Source organism: Peromyscus californicus, unplaced genomic scaffold (assembly GCF_007827085.1).
Source record: "Peromyscus californicus insignis strain IS unplaced genomic scaffold, ASM782708v3 Scaffold_10__1_contigs__length_136768540, whole genome shotgun sequence".
NCBI classification, from domain to species: domain Eukaryota; kingdom Metazoa; phylum Chordata; class Mammalia; order Rodentia; family Cricetidae; genus Peromyscus; species Peromyscus californicus.
The window spans coordinates 14,979,640-14,999,162 of NW_026294391.1; the positions used below are offsets into that span (position 1 = coordinate 14,979,640).

Below are 19,523 nucleotides of genomic sequence, written 5' to 3' on the forward strand. Positions count from 1 at the left end.
GTACTTGCTCAGAATGTATTAATTGTTCACGGTGTAACTATGGAATAGAAGTGATTATCACTGTATATTTGTGATTTTTTTCCAGATTCCTTGCTTCTGAGGCTTCAGTGTTCAGAGTCAAATACTAACATTTCACACCTTTTCAAAATTACTTGTCAGCTTTAACTATTACTTGAACAAATTATGTGATCATTTTATATACTAAACTATAGGCATGTTTATTATGTTGCTTTCAAATATACTATGCACTCAGAAAAAAAGTACTTTTCTTGTGTTATAATTCAGAAGGTAGAATTCTCCTTCTTATAACTCTGGCTGACAGTTGTTGTAGTGCATATACAATTTTCCTGTGAATCTCTTATCCCTCCCCCACAAACCATTTTGACCAAGAAAATAGTTAAGTTGTGGAATACAGAATAAGGATTAATATGACAGGCTATACATGGCATAAACAAATTGTCAGTTAAGTGTAGCTCACTGGCAACCTAAGTCTTTTAGAATTTCACCTACCCATGCCTTTCCTGCCATAGTCACACTACAGTGATGATTACATGGCCATCTGTAGGGAAAAGGTCAGATTTGGCAAGTCATTTTAGTAATATATTATATTTAGAATTTTCATGGAATACTTACTTCAAACTCAAAATTTAGTAGAGAATAGTCATATATCTCTAACACAGCAACAAGACAAAATTTATTTGGACATTAATGGATTTATGCAATTTGAATGTAATACAGTAAAGACTGGGTATCAACAAAAGAAAGCAATGATTGGCTTCTGCAGGACCATCTCAAGGGCATTACTTGCTTTGGTGAGTTTACCATGATCCACACACACCATGGCCTTCAGTCCTAGAAGTCTACAACCCGATCTTGCCCACGTCCTAAATTCATCCAAATTCTGGAGGTGAAATCACAGTCATTACATCATAATACTGAAAGATATAAAAAGAGAAGGATATTCATTTACAATGAGAAATGCAATTATACAGATCAAATACACGTGTTCAGAAGGCAATACTTCCAATTCCCTTCTAAGCAGATTATGGGAGAAACAGATCATAGGATACTAATAATCTGCTAATGGTTGGTAGCTAATGCGTTTGAATGCAAAGAGGGCTTTCATGTCAACTAGATCAGATGTTTCTGCTACCCTTAGCGTAATTTTCTCCCAGAAAATTGCTGGGATGCCTATTTCAGCGGCTCTTGCTTTTCTGTGTATCATCATCTATCCCCTGGGCCCCTTGTTGCTTCATTGCCCATGACTAACTCCTGCATTCTTTACATATCCAGTCAAACTTAACTTAAATAACATAGATAAAAGCCCTCTTGTCACCAGACCTTTGCCATTCCTCAGTCTTCCCTCTGCCTCCAGATGCAAACATCAGCATCAATTACTTCTTTACCATTGTCTAAGCCTTCGTATATATGCATACATAGATGGTGGTTACAATAAAATATTTTAGATTTGGAGTTTGGGATATGAATTAGATCTTCCATTTATATACTTCTTACTAATTGTTTACCCATTTAAGTTTTAGGTTTTTTTCTTTCTTTTTGTATCTCACTGTCTCTGTACAGTCAGGGCTAGTCTCGGGCTAGTCTCAAACTCATAATTTCCCTCCTGCCTGTTTCCCAAGTTCAGGGATTATGGGTGTGTAGCACCATGCCCCACTTCTTGAATGAGATTTCTTTATAAAAATTGACTCACCTCATTATTTCAGTTGTCTCATAATACTATATTATATGATAATATTATCTATTAAATTATTCCTCTGCTGAACAGCATTGAGTGTGATTGCAACTTCTACTATGAAAAACAACTAAATTGATTTATTCATATGTAGGATCACTTTCATAAACTCCAGAAATGAAACAGGTCAAAATACATACCTGTAAAAATGTTGATGCTGCTAAAATATTTCAAATGTTTATGCCTTCGTTGTATATAACTCACATATTATGTATTTAGCACTATCATTTATAAAACTGAGGATTATGGAGAATTGATCTTTTTGTGTTTTTTTAGGGTGTATGTGGGTGTGTGTGCGTGTACGCGCGCATGCATTCACGTGTGAGTGTACATGTTTCATGACATGCATGGGGATGTCAGAAGATAATCTCGGGCGTTGGTTCTCACCTTCCACCTTGTCTGACCCAGGGTCCCTTTGCTGTTCTCAGGAGCGGATGCCAGGCTAGCTGGCCCGCAAGTTTCCAAGGAGTCTCCTGTTTCACCTCTCATCTTGGTGTAAGAAGTGCTGGGATTACATTTGTGTGGTTCCACACCCAGTTTTACCTGGTTTATGGGGATTTGAACTCAGGGCTACACACTCATGCAGCAAGCACTTTACCCACTGAGCCACCTCCCAAGAATTTTGACTACTACAAATCGAAAGGACTAATAGTGAATTTGTAAAATTGGGAATTTCCCTCCTGTCTCTGTTTCCCAAGAACTGGGATTATGGGTGTATACCACCATGCCCACCAAGCTCACTTAAGGAGCATTCTTTATAAAAATTGACATACCTCAATATTTTATTGGTCTCACAAGATTGCTTTATATGACAATGTTAATTTCTTTAATCATTCCTTTGTTGAATGGTATTGAATATGATATAGTTAGTACAAACTAGGAGGAGTTTCACAATAGTTGATTTATGACAGAATGGAGGTGGCTCATCTTTGTATGTTCAGTTTTCATTTCAACTGATTCAACTGCTGTTTGACTTTCAGTAGAGAAAGCACAAAGTCATTCATTGTGGTTGGCCATATACATTTTGTCTTCCATGACCTGCCCATTCTTTGACTACTTTTTAAAATCATGTTTTTGTACTAAAAGGCAGGAGTGTTTGATATGTTATTAGAAGTAATTGATGAATTATCCATTATACATATTTATATGTGTGCATTAATGTAACTACAGCATATATCAACCATCTCCATGTTTGTTTATGATTTCTTTCTTTATATACAAGCTTGAAAGTTTGATAAAAATTATTTCAAGATAGGTGTAGTAGTAAGGGATAAAATATAAAATGTATAAAGACAAGACTAGAAGCTGGGTGTAGTGGTGCATACATGCCTGTAATCTCATCATTTGGGAAGTAGAGACAAGATAATTAGTAGTTCAAAGCCAGCCTGTGCTAAGTGAGACCCTGTGTCTAAAAAAACAAGAGAAAGAAAAAGTTTAGTAATTTTTTCCAATAAGCCCCATTTCCAGCCTCTGCAGGTTGACAGATGTAGTCCAGAGTACATGCTCCACTTTTTTAATAACCATCATAAACAGATATATTGACCAATATGTAGGTTTTCCATTTGCTACTAAAATGAGTTTATATAATATCCATTATTATGCAATGTTTTCATTACTTAGCATTTCATATTTAGTATACATTATAGATTTAATATGCCCTACTGAATATGTGCATAATAGTATATCACAAGATTCTACAACTTAATCAATAGTTCTCCAAATGAAGGGCATTGAATATTCCAATTATTTTCTTTTTTTTGTTTGTTTTTTGAGACAGGGTTTCTCTGTGTAGCCCTGGCTGTCCTGGAACTCACTCTGTAGACCAGGCTGGCCTCAAACTCAAGAGATCTGCCTGCCTCTGTCTCCTGACTGCTGGGATTAAAGGCATGCACCACCACCGCCAGGCTCCAATTGTTTTCATAAATATCCAAATATATTCTCAGCCTGTTGGATTGTGAGGCAAACCAAATTTCAAGATTCCCCAAGTATCTGCCAGGAAATGGATCCCAAACTCCGTTGATACTTAACTCCCTTATATAAAATGACATCATATTTCCATATAAATGGCATGCATGCTTACACTCTCACATATAAATATCGTAGAATACTTGTAATGCCTAAAACAATATAAATGCTATGTAAATAGTTGTTATATTGTTTAAGTGGTCATATAAAGAAAAGTCTACCAGCAAAACAGTCATAGATTCACTAGTACAGTACAGGACAACCACAACGACAAAGGAACATTGTTGATCTGGGACTGGAGCTAAATGAATTCACCAACACAGAGCCTTTGATGGAGGGCCAACTGTGCTCTCTTAAAATAGGTATAATAATCCAGTCTCTACATGTTTTATACAGACCTCAGACAGAACTAGTAGTTCTTATACTTTAAGTTTATGAAACATGAAATAAACGTATTTTATAGTTATGCATCAGCACAATTATGAGGTTATATAAACATTTTAAAAATAATTTACCTTTAGCACTTTTAAATCTGGTATTTCATGTCCAAAAATGAATTATAAGCAGGGTGTGGTGGTGACACATGACTGGAATCCTAGCACTTGGGAAGTAAATGTAATTGGATCAGAAGTCTGAAACCAACCCACTGTATCGCGTTCCAGGCAAGCCTAGGCTCCAAAGCAAGATGCTATCTGAAAGAAATTATACTTAAAATTCCATAGGAGGTCTTAGTAAAAGTAACACTAATCTGCTAGATTTAAATTTTCTATCCAAATATAATATTTTGCAATATTATACACTGGGTCTTATATTTATTTTTAGGAAGCTTTGTGGTGCTATGAAGCAAATCCAGGGACTCACAAGATAGGAATGTTTTCTATCAATGAACTATATGCTTAATCTATGATGCAGTGTTTTATGCACTAATATTGTATTATTTTGTTTTATTTTTCAAAATGTCTATACATTTGCAAACCAATAATCCCTTGAGAAACAATACAGAAAAGAAGGAAAGACAACGTGCTAAGAAACACTCTGTGGCTGATATATGAGTGAGAAACTTGCACTTGTACCAAGTAGATGTCAACTTCTACAGGCAATATGGACCAATTAGAGAAAGTAATTCATTCCTCAAATAGAAAAAGTGTCAATGCAACACAAAATATAAGGAATGAAAGAAATAGAAAAGATGCACACTTTAGTATGCTTTGAAAAAGTAGGCCAAAAGCCATAACGAGATGCAGAGAGATTACAGTTCAAGAGAATGTGTGACTATGAAAGGGGGAATCGCACTACTTGCTCGTCTGGATCTCTGCACTTTTTCCCCTCCTCTTGTCTCTCACAGCTGAAGTGGTGGCCTTGTAGCTAACACAGCTTAGGAAAAGTTCTACAGCAGATGATGAATGACAGACATTGACTCCTGTTTGGGAGTTTGGTTTCGAGCTCAGCGGGTTTACCTGTTGTTTTACCTCCACTAAAGAATGCACAGAAAGCTTATTTCTCAACCCAGTCCACAGAAAAGTTCTGGAATGCATTGGGAGGACAACTTTCCAATTCCTCAAGAAGCTCTGTGCATTTCCAGAGTGGCCTACGCTTCTAGGGAGGTACAAGTGAAGAGAAAGTGTTGGTCATATTGAAGAAAATACCAGCATTGTGTGGCATAGTATTCTATATGCACTTAGTGTTATAGAGACCCATCACCTCCAAAGGCACTGCCCTATAACTCTTACCTTAGCCTCCACCCATTGTGGAGGCTAAAATATACAGAAGACTCAGATCAACTGAGACTAACAGAGGTGAATGTTCTTGTTGTGCATAAAGAAAGGGGTGACTGTCATTTGCCACCCAGTGGAAATGGTATCTAAAAGGCTCAGGCAGCGATACTCGCTTTCTGCCAAATACCAGACATTAGGCATGGGAGTGAACAAGGACAGCTAGGTTGAGTAGACTCAGGCCAAGTCAGATTTCTCATCGTGAGTCAGAGGCACCACCCAGAGAGAAGCCTGCACACCAGTGTAGCCCACGGGGGCAGTAGGCACTCTAGAAGCCCTGGGGCAACACATGGAGGCCAATGAAACTTAAAATTAAATCATTTGGGGTTTGGCCATTGGCCAGTGACGAAGACACTGGGGCCATTGATACTGGTATCCTTGGTGAAGATCAGCAGTGTACCCAGTTCTGGGAGCTACAGGCATGCTGGACCAGGTGGCTCCTTTCCTCACAAGAACACAGGAGAGGCTATAGTGGTGAGGCATTTGTACTTGGCAGTTCCAGGCCTCTGCCAGTGGGAACCGACCAGCATGTCTGCCTCTTCCTCCTCAGAGTGCTCCCAAGCACCGGAAGCAAGGTGCCTTTCCTTATTGTGACAAGCACAGTTAAGGTGCCAGTCAGGAAACATGTGCTGGCACTTACTCTTCGCTTTCCACTCATGGGTTTCCACCAGCTTGTATACTTGATTCGCCCCGCTTACCCTTCCCTCTGGATAGCCACAGATCACAGCTAGAACTCTTTCCCTGTCCATCTACTGATGTGGTCCTGGAAAGACCAAGAAAGTACTTGAGCAAGAGGTTGAGAAACTAGGGACTAGTCGGCTAGAGGCCTTAGAGGAATCCTCTTCAGGCAGCAGCTTGACTCCCCGCCCCCCACACACACCTCTGGCTTTCTCAATTTTCCTTGGCTCCTGCTCTTAGAAGAAGAAAATAGTTCAAAGATTTAAAAGACACACTGTGACCCTATAGGAAGATTCAAGTCATAGTTCAGCTGTCTACAGCATAAAGTGCTGGTCACAGTACTGGCTTGATCATAATCTTGCTGCAGCATTGTTTCCTTCTAGGTCTGTGAAGTCAGCTGCAGGCCATACCACCTTGGGCTGAGGCAACCAAACAGCCAGGCAAGGGAGGCATCCACAGGGTGGAAGGCAGGAGTGTCTCTTATATGAGCACCAGGCAGCTCACTCATGTCTAATCTGCAAAGGGTGGACTGACCTTCATTAGAGCCCAGAGGTCTCTACCTCAAAGACCCAAGATCTCTCTTTAGAACATTTCCTCTGCCCTGTTCTGTTCTCTGACCAATTAAGGATCCCTAATCGTAGTAGGAAAGGCAGAGGAAGATAAGTATGGGCCAGAAAGGGAAAGAACGGGATAAGAGAGGTGAAGGGGGGAAGACTTGGTCAACTCATGCTGAGTGAATGTTTCCTGGATCCAGTCCCAGAGCTTTTTAATGGGTGGAAACTCACAGACGTAGTGAAAAGACAATCGAAACGCCCTCCTTCCTGGTAAGGGGCATAATACCAAAAGGCCTCTTGTTGATGCGATGTCCCTCTAGTAAGTACAAGGGCGTTGATCCAGCTGTAGGCTTGAAATACCTAAAGACAGGGAAAGATGAATCTGCATTTCACCCTTGCTCTCTCATGAGCACGGTGCAATGGGACAGAGATTGCTATGGCCCCAAGGCCAACTGTGCATTTCAGTGTAATTAGAAAAACGTTGTATTTGCTTTGACCCTAGGTCTCTGGGCTATCTAGTCTCAGGTTCTTAGTCACCCAAGAGGTGCTGGGTATGGGTTCCATCTCATGGAGTGGGCCTTAAGACAAAGCAGATATTGGTTGGTTACTCCCACAAGCTCTGTGACATGAATGTTTGCCCTAGTGTATCTTGAAGCCAGGACAGATTGTAGATCAGCGGTTTTGTGGCTGGGTTGGTGTTTATGTTTCTCTTTTGGTAGCCTGGAGAGCACCTTCCTGCACCAAAGACACTAGGATATAGGGGTGAAGGTTCTATGTAGGCACCAGCTAGACCTTTCCATGTTCAATGAGTTGTGTGGGTGCTGCCTTCAGCAATGGGCCCCACTGTCTGTGGAGAGTAATTTATTGTCTTGGCAACAGCCTGGATTGTTTATAGATTTCCATGGGACCTCTTCTACTGGTCTTAAAAAAAGTAGTGATAAAATGACTCCTAATGCTATCTTGCTACACTCATAGATCAATACCTTACTCAGCCATCATCAGAGAAGCTTCCTCCTGCAGCAGATGGGAACAAATACAGAGCCCCACAGACAGACATTACAGACAGACAGACAGACAGACAGAAAGACATAGAGAAAGGCCTTTGAACACACAGCTCTAAATGGGATGTCTCCATCAAATCCCTCCCTCACAGTTCAGGGAACCCCATGAAAAGACACCAGGAGAACATGGCCCTCTAAATCAACTAAGCAAAGCTCATATGAACTCACAGAAACTGAAACAGCATGCACAGGTCTGCACGGGTCTATACCAGGTCCTCTGCATGTATCATACAGCTTTCAGTTTAATGTTTTTATGGGACTCCTGAGTGTGTGAACTCGTGGGTCTCTGATTCTTGTGCCTTCTCTTGGGCTCTTTTCCTTCTGCTGGTTTCTCTTGTCCAACTCCGATGTGACAGCTTTGTTTTACCTTATTATATTTTATTTTGTCATGTTTGGTTGTTATCTCTTAGATGCCTGTTCTTTTCTAATGAGAGACAGAAAGGGAGTGGATCTGGCTGAGATGGCAGGTGGGGAGGCGGTGAGAGGAGTAGAGGGCGAGGAAACTGTAATCAGGAGATATTGTGTGAGCAGAGAGTCTATTTTCAATACAAGGGGAGAAACAAGCAGAACCAGCACAATTCTGTTGTTCACACCACTGGTCTTTCACAATCCACCAGGTGGAATTGAGTGACACTGAGATTTCAGTGTGTCTACTATTTTGATATCTGATATGTGCAAACAAATACAAATCCTGGGATCAGAAATAACAATAATCACAATGATGCAATAAATAATGGCTTCTTGAAGAAGCAGAGGTCAGGGAACTAGGGTAAAATCTCCTGAGGCCATGACAGATAAGTAAGTCTATAAGGCAGACCACAGAAATGTCAGAGTTCCAAAGGTAATATGAAATGAGCCTGAAGTAACAGTAAATTCAAGAGAATCATAGTGGGATAAGAAATTCAATGAAGCCAGGCAGCTGAAGGCCAACCTGGTCTACAAAGCGAGTTCCAGGCAGGATAGCCAATGCTATAAAGAGAAGCCCTGTCTTGAACAACAACAAAAAAAAAAAAGGAAAAAAAAAGAAAAAAGAAATCCAACGAAGGGCTGGAGAGATGGTTTAGTGGTTAAGAGCACTGGCTGCTTTTCCAGAGGTCCTGAGTTCAATTCCCAACATCCACATGGTGGCTCACAACCATCCATAATGAGATCTGGTGCCCTCTCATGGCCTGCAGGCATACATGCACGCAGAACACTGTATACATAACAAATAAATCTTTTTTAAAAAATCTGCCGGGCGGTGGTGGCGCATACCTTTAATCCCAGCACTCGGGAGGCAGAGGCAGGCACATCTCTGTGAGTTCGAGACCGGCCTGGTCTACAAAGTGAGTTCCAGGAAAGGCGCAAAGCTACACAGAGAAACCCTGTCTCAACGCCCCCCCCCCAAAAAAAAAAAAAAATCCAACGTAAGGCTTTTGTTCAGTTGGTATAAGACGGAGGGACGGAGGGGTTAATGGTAATATATCACGCTTACGAGATATGCCATATGTTATCTTGCAAGCCATTTAATATTTTATTGTAGATATAAGGAAATCATTAAAGAATTTCAAGCAGAGAAACAATACGGTTATATATATTTGAGAGATACCATTCTCAAGACTGTCAAAAATGAAAGGCAACAGTAAATAATTTTCCACATCTGACAGTTGCTTTCTGAATTTCCTTTAAAATCTGGACAGCAAACTCTGCCAGGATCTCTCCTCTACTTCCCCTTTGTTCATCTTTCTCTAGGTGCTCTTGAAATGTCAGTGGTCCTAGAGCTGTATTCAGTTTTCTATATGCATTTGTGTTTTAGAGTATCTAATTTGCTCCCTTGACTTGAATTGTCACTCTTGATAGCAGTTTTTAACCTAGTTATTAAAACTTCTCTTGTCATCTCAGATCTTTACCAGCTTGCCAGGAATCTCCACCTAGCTAGCTTACTCAAAAGAGTGAAAACTATCCCATGAATTGCGTTCTGTCTCTCAGACAGTGATTTCACATAATACTAAATCCAGAAACTTGAGATTTGCCTTCCTTTATCTAGAACTCTTATCTGTCATGAACGTTTGTCAACTTAGTTTGGCTAGGTTAGAATCCCCAGTTATGGGAGGGCGGTGGTGACGCATGCCTTTAATCCCAGCACTCGGGAGGCAGAGCCAGGCGGATCTCTGTGAGTTCGAGGCCAGCCTGGTCTACAGAGCGAGATCCAGGAAAGACACCAAAACTACACAGAGAAACCCTGTCTCAGAAAACAAAAAACAAAGCAAAACAAAACAAAAAGAATCCAGTTATTCAAACAATGATCCCCATTTCTTATTACATATCTCCTACTAATTATGTTTCACAGGCTCATCGTTGATTAATATACCATCTGATCAATATTGCATAAATCTTTCTTAATCCATTTCTCTAACTTCATCCAACTATCAGTGACTATTTATTACTTGAAGGATTTTCACATTATTAACTATCTTTCAATCTAATATCTTCCTATGCTATCTTCCACATGAAGATTGGTATGATGTATATAAAATATAAATATGAATATAACACTTTCCTTAAAAGTTTTTTCAGAGCAGGGTCTGACTGTGTAGCCCTTGCTAGCCTGGACTTTGCTATGTAGACCAGTTTCATCTTGAACTCACAGGGATCCATCTGCCTCTATCTTCCAAGTGCTGGGATTAAAGGAGTGTGCCACCACATTTGGCTTTCTTAAAAGTTTTGAATGATTTTATGTTTCTTATTGATTTACCTGGAAACCTTTTTGTAAAGAACACAAAGTCTTCATATCCATGCTCCACATTACTCAACAGGTTAACTCTACATCTCAGGAAGTGACATGACTTGCAGATCTAGCTACTACTATCTGTACCCTCTAAAAATGCAGGCTGTCTTGTGCTCTGTACTTTTGGTCATTACAGTTTCACTCCTTGAAATACCCTCTACTTACTTGCCCTTATGACGTTTTGAATGAGAAATGTCCCCTGTGTTTGACACTCGATCCCCAGTTGGTTGATGCTGTTAGGAAATGTCATGGACGTGGTAGCACATGCCTGTAATCCCAGCAACTCGGGAGGCTGAGGCTGGATTGGGGCTTGAGAGTTTGGGTTTCAGGAAATGCCATGGAGCCTTTATGAGGCAGAGTCTTTCTGGAGGAAGCAAGTAACTGGGGGTGACCATTGGGGGCTTATAGCCTTGCCCCACTGCTAGCTCTCTCTCTCTCTGCTTCCTATGTCTGGATAAAATGTGATCAGCCAGCCTCCTGCTCCAGTTGCCTGCTGGCATGCCTTCCTCACCATTACGGGCTGTCTTTCCAGAACCTTAAAGCAAAACAAACCCTTTCTTCCTCAGGTTGTTGTTGGTCATGGTATTTTATCACAGCAACAGAAAATGAATAGATTTCCCCGCTGTAATACCCAAGAGTACCTTTTAAGACCCAGCACAGACATCGATCCACACAAAAACCCATCTTGGTTCTTCTAATCTAGGCAGTACAGCCTCTTGCATTCTCTTACACAGCATAATGTGCTAATTCCTACAGAACTTACCAAACTGGTTTATGGCTTTAGTGGGTGACTTAGACATCTTATTTTTGCAGTATGGGCACCTGGTACAATGTCTGTAATACAACATATGTTCGCTTTAATATACGTTTTTAAAAATATTTCTGCTAGTTGAATGAAAGAATGGATTGTCAAACACTGAGTTATGGTTATGGTTAGCGACTATAATGGAATGTGTGAGAAGCTGAATAATAGGTACATAAAGGAGTTCACATCAGAATTCCCAGGACTGGTGACTATATCGCTTTACAAGGTAAAAGGACTCTGCTGATAGAATTTCAAATATAGATTTCAAGACAGAAGAATTTCCTCTGGATTAACTGGGTGGCATACTTTGACTGAATGTATATTTAAACATAGAAATCCTTTTTCTACCTGAGTCAGAGAGAGGGTAGATGAGAATAGGAAATGGAGAAATTTTAAGTGTGAGAGGGACTCAACTTATAGTTGGTTTGGAAGACAATGGAAGAGGATCACAAATGAAGGGCTTCTAAAAGCTGGGAACACCCATCAGCCACCATCCGTCAAGAAAATGGGAGTCTCACTCTTACCTTTGTGAGGAATGCAATCCTACCAACAATCTAAGGAGCAGAGAACAAATTCTCTAGAGTCTCTGGGGAAAATGCAGCTGGCCAGCACTTCATTTAACCAGATGAAAACTATACCAGACTTCTAATCTACAGCAATGTAATATAATAAAGTTGTTATTGTGAGCCCTAAATTCACAGTAAACTAAAGAATGCAAGAAAACACAATATATAGCAAAACCCAGAGGGGAGCAGGGTGTGGTGGCGCACGCCTTTAATCCCAACACTCAGAAGGCGAGAGGCAGGTGGATCTCTGTGAGTTCCAGGCCACCCAGGGCTACATGGAGAGACCGTATCTCAACAGAAAGATGACTAGATTGAAGAACTGACAAAGAAACACCATCGCCACAATGGAACCTTGCTGTAATGTATTAATAGCAAACAAAATAGATTTTAAGGAAAGTTTTAAGAAAAGGGTCACAAAAATGATAAAAGATGTATCCTAGACTTTACTAGGGATATAGAAGATTTATACATGGTAACACATTTATCAGATATTTACAGACCTCTATATATAAAAGGTGGAATATACAAACCCTTTACAAACACCCAAGAATTAGTAATTGTTATGTTCTCTAAGAAATAAGGCAAATTTGAACAAATACGAAACAATGTTTGTACTCTGAAATTAAATGTGAAATAATAAAAGATAAAAAGATCCATAGATCCACACCTCAGTTTGCAAATACGATCTCCCAGTAGCACAGTCAAATAGTGAAATGGTCAATGGGGTAGAAAATATAAGATGAGCCTGAAAGTAAGGAAGAAAAGAAATATTAAAATAAGTCCAAACATGTCAGGGAATGGTGAACATGCCAAAGGTTAGAGAAGACAAACTGAATAAAATAATTATGATAGCAACAGGCTATTTAGGAAATAACTCCAAAATTTAGGTGTCTAAATATAATAAATAAGTAAATGGAGAAAAAGCTTTCTCTTCAAGTAGAACATAAACTAGTGAATGCAGTAAAAATGATGGAGCTTAAAATGTATTATTCTGTAGTCACCAGAGTAAAAACGTTTAGTCAAGAATAATCAACAGATGCAAAAACTACTAGAAGATAGTTTGATGAGAAACAGAAAAGTTGTACAGTCTCCAAGTATTCACAGCAAAATCATTGACTGTAAAGAGAAAACAATGGATTAATCTAACAAAATCCCAGCAACTTAAGCAAGAAGCCAATGTTGATTAGCATCTGCGATGATACCCAGAGAAAAATTTACTATGAATTCTGTGGTCTTCCTGCCAACATACATCATCAAAATATAAAAAGGAGGGAATGATACACACACCTCAATTGAGGAGCCTTCTACAAAATAATTGTCTTATATTTTGAAAAATTGTCAATGTCAACAAAGACAAGGAAGATTGAAGAAATTGAAGAAACTTCCTGATCAAGGACTAGAAAGACAAACACACAAAAACTAAGTCTCATACAATATCCTGGATTGCAACTTCCAACAAGAAAAAGTAAAAATCAGGTAACATATGAAAGACAAACACACAAAAACTAAGTCTCATACAATATCCTGGATTGCAACTTCCAACAAGAAAAAGTAAAAATCAGGTAACATATGAAAACGTATTTATTCCAAGTAAACACAGGGAAGTATTAAGAAGGAAAGCAGAAATACAGCTGCAAATTCCTTTTGATGGCAAAATGAAAGCGAATGGTAGGGCAAATGTGGCAAAATATTAGTTGATAAATGTGGATAAGGGGTATGGGAAGTTTTTTTTTTATAATATCCTTATAGTTTAAATGTGGACTTAAATATCAATAAGCATCCTAACCATGATCTTTGTATTTATGAAAAAAAAAGCTTTCAGTTTTGTTTTGTTTGTAGACAAGATGTCACTATGTAGCCCAGGCTGGCCTGACTCACTCTGTAGACTAGACTGGCCTCAAACTCATAGAGATCCACCTGTCTCTGCCTCCTGGGTACTGGAATTAAAGGTATGTGCCACCACATCTGGTAAAAAAAAAGTTTTATATTAGCAAATTCTATTGAGATGTAAAGCACGTATATAAATTTATTTTTTGTTGTTGTTGCAAGAAGGATTTAAAAATACTTTAAAGTGGGAGAAAATAAAATTTAATTTGTAGCTTAGTTAATGGTTTCAAAATGCAGTTTTTAAAAGAATGCATAAATAACTGGAAGTTTAAAAAGCAAAACAAAAATGTCATAGGCTGGGGTTGGAGAGATGGCTCAGCAGTTAACAGCACTTGTTGCTCTTCCAGTGGATGGGATACAGTTCCCAGGGTCCATGTGGCAGCTCACAGCCATTTGTAATTCCAGCTCCAGGGGGTCTGATACTGTCTTCTGACATCCCAAGGCACCAGGCATACACATGGCACAGACATATATGCAGGCAAAACACCCATACATATAAAATGGCCAAATTAAAAAAATCATTCAAGACATTATAAAGTGATAATTGTTTAAGTATAATAACAAAATAATATACATAAACCTGTGACATTCTTACAAACTGGTAGAGAATAATAATTTGTAGTTTTCACTTTTTATTTTAGAAAAGAAATATTAATGAGCTAGCATTCAACTCACTAAATTAGAAAATGAATGAATGAAAGGGAACTAGAAAAAAAAGAAATATAGATAAAATAATTAAAAGAGAAAGCAGGGCTGGAGCGATGGCCCAGTAAGCAAACTGGCTATTCAAGCACAAAGACCTAAATTCTATGTCTGGCACCTAAATAAAAGCTCGGCGTGCTGGCCAGGCCTGTAATCCCAGTGCTGGGGAGGTGGAGCTGGTCACCTGGGCTCATAGACCAGCCAGCCTATCCTCGTCAGGTCTCAGTAACAGCTCTTGTCTCAAAAAACAAAACAAAACACAAAAAGACAAAAAAAGTGAATGATTCCTGAAGACCAATACAGGAAGCTAATCTCTGCTCTACCCCCAATCCCCAAAATGAAGAAGCCTTGTTAAAACCAAAATAAGGAGATTCGTTAAAATTATTGTAACTTATCACATTCTTGTGATGTCATATGACTAGGGAAAATATGCTTATGCAAGTAGATATAGATGAAATATTTGGTGAAAAAAAAACCTTCATACACATTCACATCCTCTCAGCAAACTACAAATACTAATTTTTGGCTGGGCGGTGGTGGCCCATGCCTTTAATCTCAGCACTCAGGAGGCAGAGGCAGGAAGATCTCTGTGAGTTCAGGGCCAGCCTGGTCTACAGAGTGAGTCCACGGACAGCCAGGGCTGTTACACAGAGAAAACCTGACTTGAAACACCAAAAAAAATTTTTTTCTTGGACAAACTAAAATATACATGTTGGTAAAGAAGATAGTGCCAATACAATATAATTAAAAAATAGCCCAAGATAATCTATAAATTACTAGAAAAAATAATTCAGAAAGGATGCATGTTATAAAATCGATACAAACGTACAAGTCATTTTCGCCTTTACTAGCAACAATTAGAAAATGGGGTTTAAAAAGACTCATTTCGCAGTAACGACAGAAACTATAATCTGCAATAAATTTACTAAAACGCCTTGCAGATTTATGTGGCTATTTTTTGGTGCATATGGTTTCGTATAATATAGAAAATATTTCGGGGGCTGGAGAGATGGCTCAGTGGTTAAGAGCACTGACTGCTCTTCCAGAGGTCCTGAGTTCAATTCCCAGCAACCACATGGTGGCTCACGACCACCTGTAATGAGACCTGGTGCCCTCTTCTGGCCTGTAGGGACACATGTAGGCAGAACACTGTATCCATAATAAACAAATAAATCTTAAAAAAAGAAAAAAAAAACCTGAAAAAAAAAAAGAAAATATTTCAATTTTATCATTAATGCTAGCTTTTTGGGTTTTGTCTGGTTGTTTTGAAGTTGCCATTATCAATTTCTTTCTTCTTCCTTTACATGTATTTTTAGGAAAGAAGACAAAAGAAAAAGATTACCTTTAGCATAACAACTTCCAGGTGCAGGACACCAGCAAAAGCAGGGTAGCATTGGAAAGAGTCATGGTCTTCAGTGGGTGAAGTATTTTACAAATGCACCAAGGAAATGACGTCATACTGCAACCTGTCAAAGACTGAAAAACAGTAAAGCAAGGTGACATCATCCCTTCTAGCACAGGCAGGCTGACTCATTTGCCCTGGCCTTTCCAGTTCCTTATGTTCCTCTCAGTTCCCAATTCAATGGCACCTTCCTATTAAACAGTTGGGTACACAGTATAAGGAGGTATGTTCTGCACAGCCCCTTATAGCATCGAGTTTCTAGAACCGAGCATTTTCTTCGTAATCAAATCTCAACATGGACACTTAGTGTCTCACAACTTGTAGTAACTTAGGAACTTATTGGCCTATAGAAACATCCTTTGGTGGATTTGTGATTAAATTCAAACATGCAAAAACCCTTTAGAAAAAATATGGCACACAACAAAATTTCACTAAGTATTCACCATTACAATTTTCCATGATTGAAATCACTGGGGAGAAATGACGCTCCTCTACACTTCTTGCCCTGAATGGCTTCCTTTGTTTTCTAGGTGAGCATTTGTCTCCCTATAGCCTGCATTACCACATTTTGCCTTTGAATGGAGGTAAAAAGCGAGGGGAGGAAGGGCCTATGGAATAACAATCACTTGCTTTGAGGTGAAATGAAACTCCTTCCTTTTCTATGCTTTAGCAACAAACCTGATACCCAGAAGATCCACGGTTGCCAATGTTATTCATGACTTGCTCAAATATCAATTTCACTCCTGCTGCGCAACAGCCACTGTGCCTTAGTCATGTGTCTCCACACCAACCTGTGCAAGGCCTAACCACAGCAAGGCCTCCATAAACGTATGAGATGAAGAAGGCATTATGAGACTTGGGTCAAACTTGTTTTTTTTTCCTTTTACATTCTATAAGGCTCATTAACAGGCTTTTGGTTTCCTGAAAGAATCGGAGTCTTAAAACACAAACGGTGCTTGTTTGGAAATCACCTATGGTATTCATGCTTCGAGAATAAGCTGCGTACTCCCTTAGCAAAGGTCAAGGCCTACAGCCCTGAATCTCATCTCTTTCACAGATTCAGAATTACAGGCAAGCTACCTCAGAGCAAGCCTGCCCTCAGGCTTTCATTACTAGGCCTAAAAAACATTGCATCTCATATGGCAGATGTCAGTCACCCTTTAAGGCCTATCCAAAGTTCTCCCTTCCTCTTTCATGGTTCTCTGCTACTAACAGGCACTACCTTGGCCCATCCATGATTCCTGAATACCTTGAACACGCACATTTTTATAGTACTTGGGTTTGACCATCATTTTGTAAATTTTGTTTTCACTTATTAAATCCCATTTTACATAGAAAAAAAAAAACCCTAGTTCTCAAAGCTCACCTTATAATTGCCCCTGGGCACAGGCCTTAGGCACATCTTTGCCCTTGGTTTTGAACTAAGCATTTTCAAATGGAAAAAATCTCCAATATACACAAAAGTAGAGAGAGTAGTATAGTAAATCCCCATCCAATTTCAATTTATTAACCAGTGAACATTTTGTTAGTATCTCCCTACACCATGGCCTGTCACGAACATCAAAATACTGCAGTTTATTTTAAAAACTACAATTATCTCATGTAAAACATCTTAATTACTCAATGCAATCAAATACCCATTTCATCCAAGCATACTTTGAAAAAGAACCATTCAACGCCTATCCGTGGTTTCTCTTCTTTTTTGAATCTGTGGAAAGAACAGGAAAGGGGGAAGAGCTTGGGGAAAGCATAATTAAGTTTCAGAGAGCCTGGATGTCCCAGATGAGAAAGAATGTATCTGACCTGATTTAGGCTGGGAAAAATCTATTTCACTACTTCTCCGGAGGAGGAGGGTGCGACTTCAGTCCAGCAGATGCAGGAGGAGGCGCCGAGGGGAGAGTGGTACTACCTCCACTGGGAGTCCCTTCTGGATAATCCCACCGCGGAGCCAGGACACAGCGCTTTTTTGGAGGCTTGGGTTCCCGCGTACTGCCTGGTGGGAGCGTGGATCTCCCGGAGGCACAAGGTTGGTCCCCCATAGGTATGACCGGACCAGAGCGTCAGTTTTCTCTGGTGGGCCCTGGCAAGGCCGAGAGATCTGAGATGGCGGATCCCCTCCAGGCACAGGGCTGGCTTCCTCCTGGTTTCGCTGTTACCGTATTTCCTGTATCCTGAGACGTATATCCCTTCTCCGCCTCCACAGCGCTCCGTTCCCCATCCCATTTTAACCTTTCTACGAGAATGGAATGCAAAAAAAAAAAAAGTGCACATTTAACGAAACGCTTTTCCTTAGCACATCTCTCCCTCAGTTTAATTAACTATACGGAGAGTTTTACACGGTTTAATTTTAAAAATGTCAATTTGCCTGTAACTTGCCAACAGGGCATGTCTTAATGAATGGGTGTGTGGGAGGGTCGCGGGGGTGCTGTAACCAAAGGAATTACACGTTTTACAATGCAGTTGCATAGGCACATCACAGAGCCATGAAAGCGGGTACAACCATCTAAAAGGCTGTATATAAAACGTGTTGACTGATTGACTACCGTGTTAAATTGCAAACCACTTGTGAAAATGGATACACAATAAATCATCATGTGTCATCCAACACAGGACCACTGTGTTTCCTTCAAATTTTTACATTTTTGACATCTTTGAAAACTCACTATTTTTTTTTCTCATTCCAACATCCTAGATTTCTCTGTAAACAGACAACTGGTGGCATTCCATGTTTAATCGGCAACATTTTATTCCTTTTTAGGGCTATGGAAAACAATGACTCATCTTGCTATTGTGCTGTTATTATATTCTATGTTATATGGTAAGGAGTCAGAAACAGTAAGCAGAAGGTTCGAGAAAACTGAGAAAAGGCTTCTGAGTTGCTTTGATCTGCATCACTAAAGAACCTTAGTATCTGTACCACTTTGCCTGTTGACAAACTAAACCACACTTTTCACTACTGCCCTCACTGTTGTCTAATGGCGAAATTTCAATCCATGTCACAAGCACCCCCTTTAAACAAACTGTATTGTTTACAAGCTCTGTAGAATTTAATTAATTAAATTATTGGAATGTGTTTTCCAGTTATGATCATTTATGTGCAAAATGATACCATATTAAGGATAGTCCATTTAAAACACTTCTTGCCATATCTAGCTCACACCTCCAAGATGGCTACCTTCCTCCAAGCCCTCTGCACAGCCTATTACATAAACTAGGTACAAATATCTCCCGGAGGCACAAGGTTGGTCCCCCATAGGTATGACCGGACCAGAGCGTCAGTTTTCTCTGGTGGGCCCTGGCAAGGCCGAGAGATCTGAGATGGCGGATCCCCTCCAGGCACAGGGCTGACACAGATAGATATTTGGTAAAAATTCAATGACCCTATGGGTTTTTTTTTTCAATTAAAAAAACTGAAATTAAAATCTAATGACATCATTTCCCTTTTCACATTTCCTACCCCCAGTATGCCCCTCAACTCTACCCTATGACTATAGATAAGCCATATCAATTGCTACTAATAAAAACAGAAAATCTTTTTTTGCTTTATATTTTATTTTTTTACTTATTTAATTTTTTTTTTTCATTTTACATACCAACCACAGTTCCCCCTC

General features: G+C 39.6%; 1 protein-coding gene across 1 annotated transcript; it reads right to left on the reverse strand.

Annotated features, from left to right (window-relative positions):
- Nucleotides 1–670: 670 nt before the first annotated feature.
- On the reverse strand, nt 671–18,066 carry Nbdy (negative regulator of P-body association). Its single transcript, XM_052752358.1, has 3 exons — nt 17,716–18,066; nt 15,853–15,986; nt 671–935 (listed from the first exon to the last, which is right to left on the reverse strand). Exon 1 carries the CDS (start codon nt 17,949–17,951, stop codon nt 17,745–17,747), a length of 207 nt encoding a protein of 68 aa, XP_052608318.1. The 5' UTR covers nt 17,952–18,066; the 3' UTR covers nt 671–935; nt 15,853–15,986; nt 17,716–17,744.
- Nucleotides 18,067–19,523: the final 1,457 nt, after the last annotated feature.

Excerpts from the sequence above, each read along its gene's own strand:
- Nbdy (XM_052752358.1), bottom strand. The coding sequence starts at position 17,951 with ATGGGGGACCAACCTTGTGCCTCCGGGAGATCCACGCTCCCACCAGGC.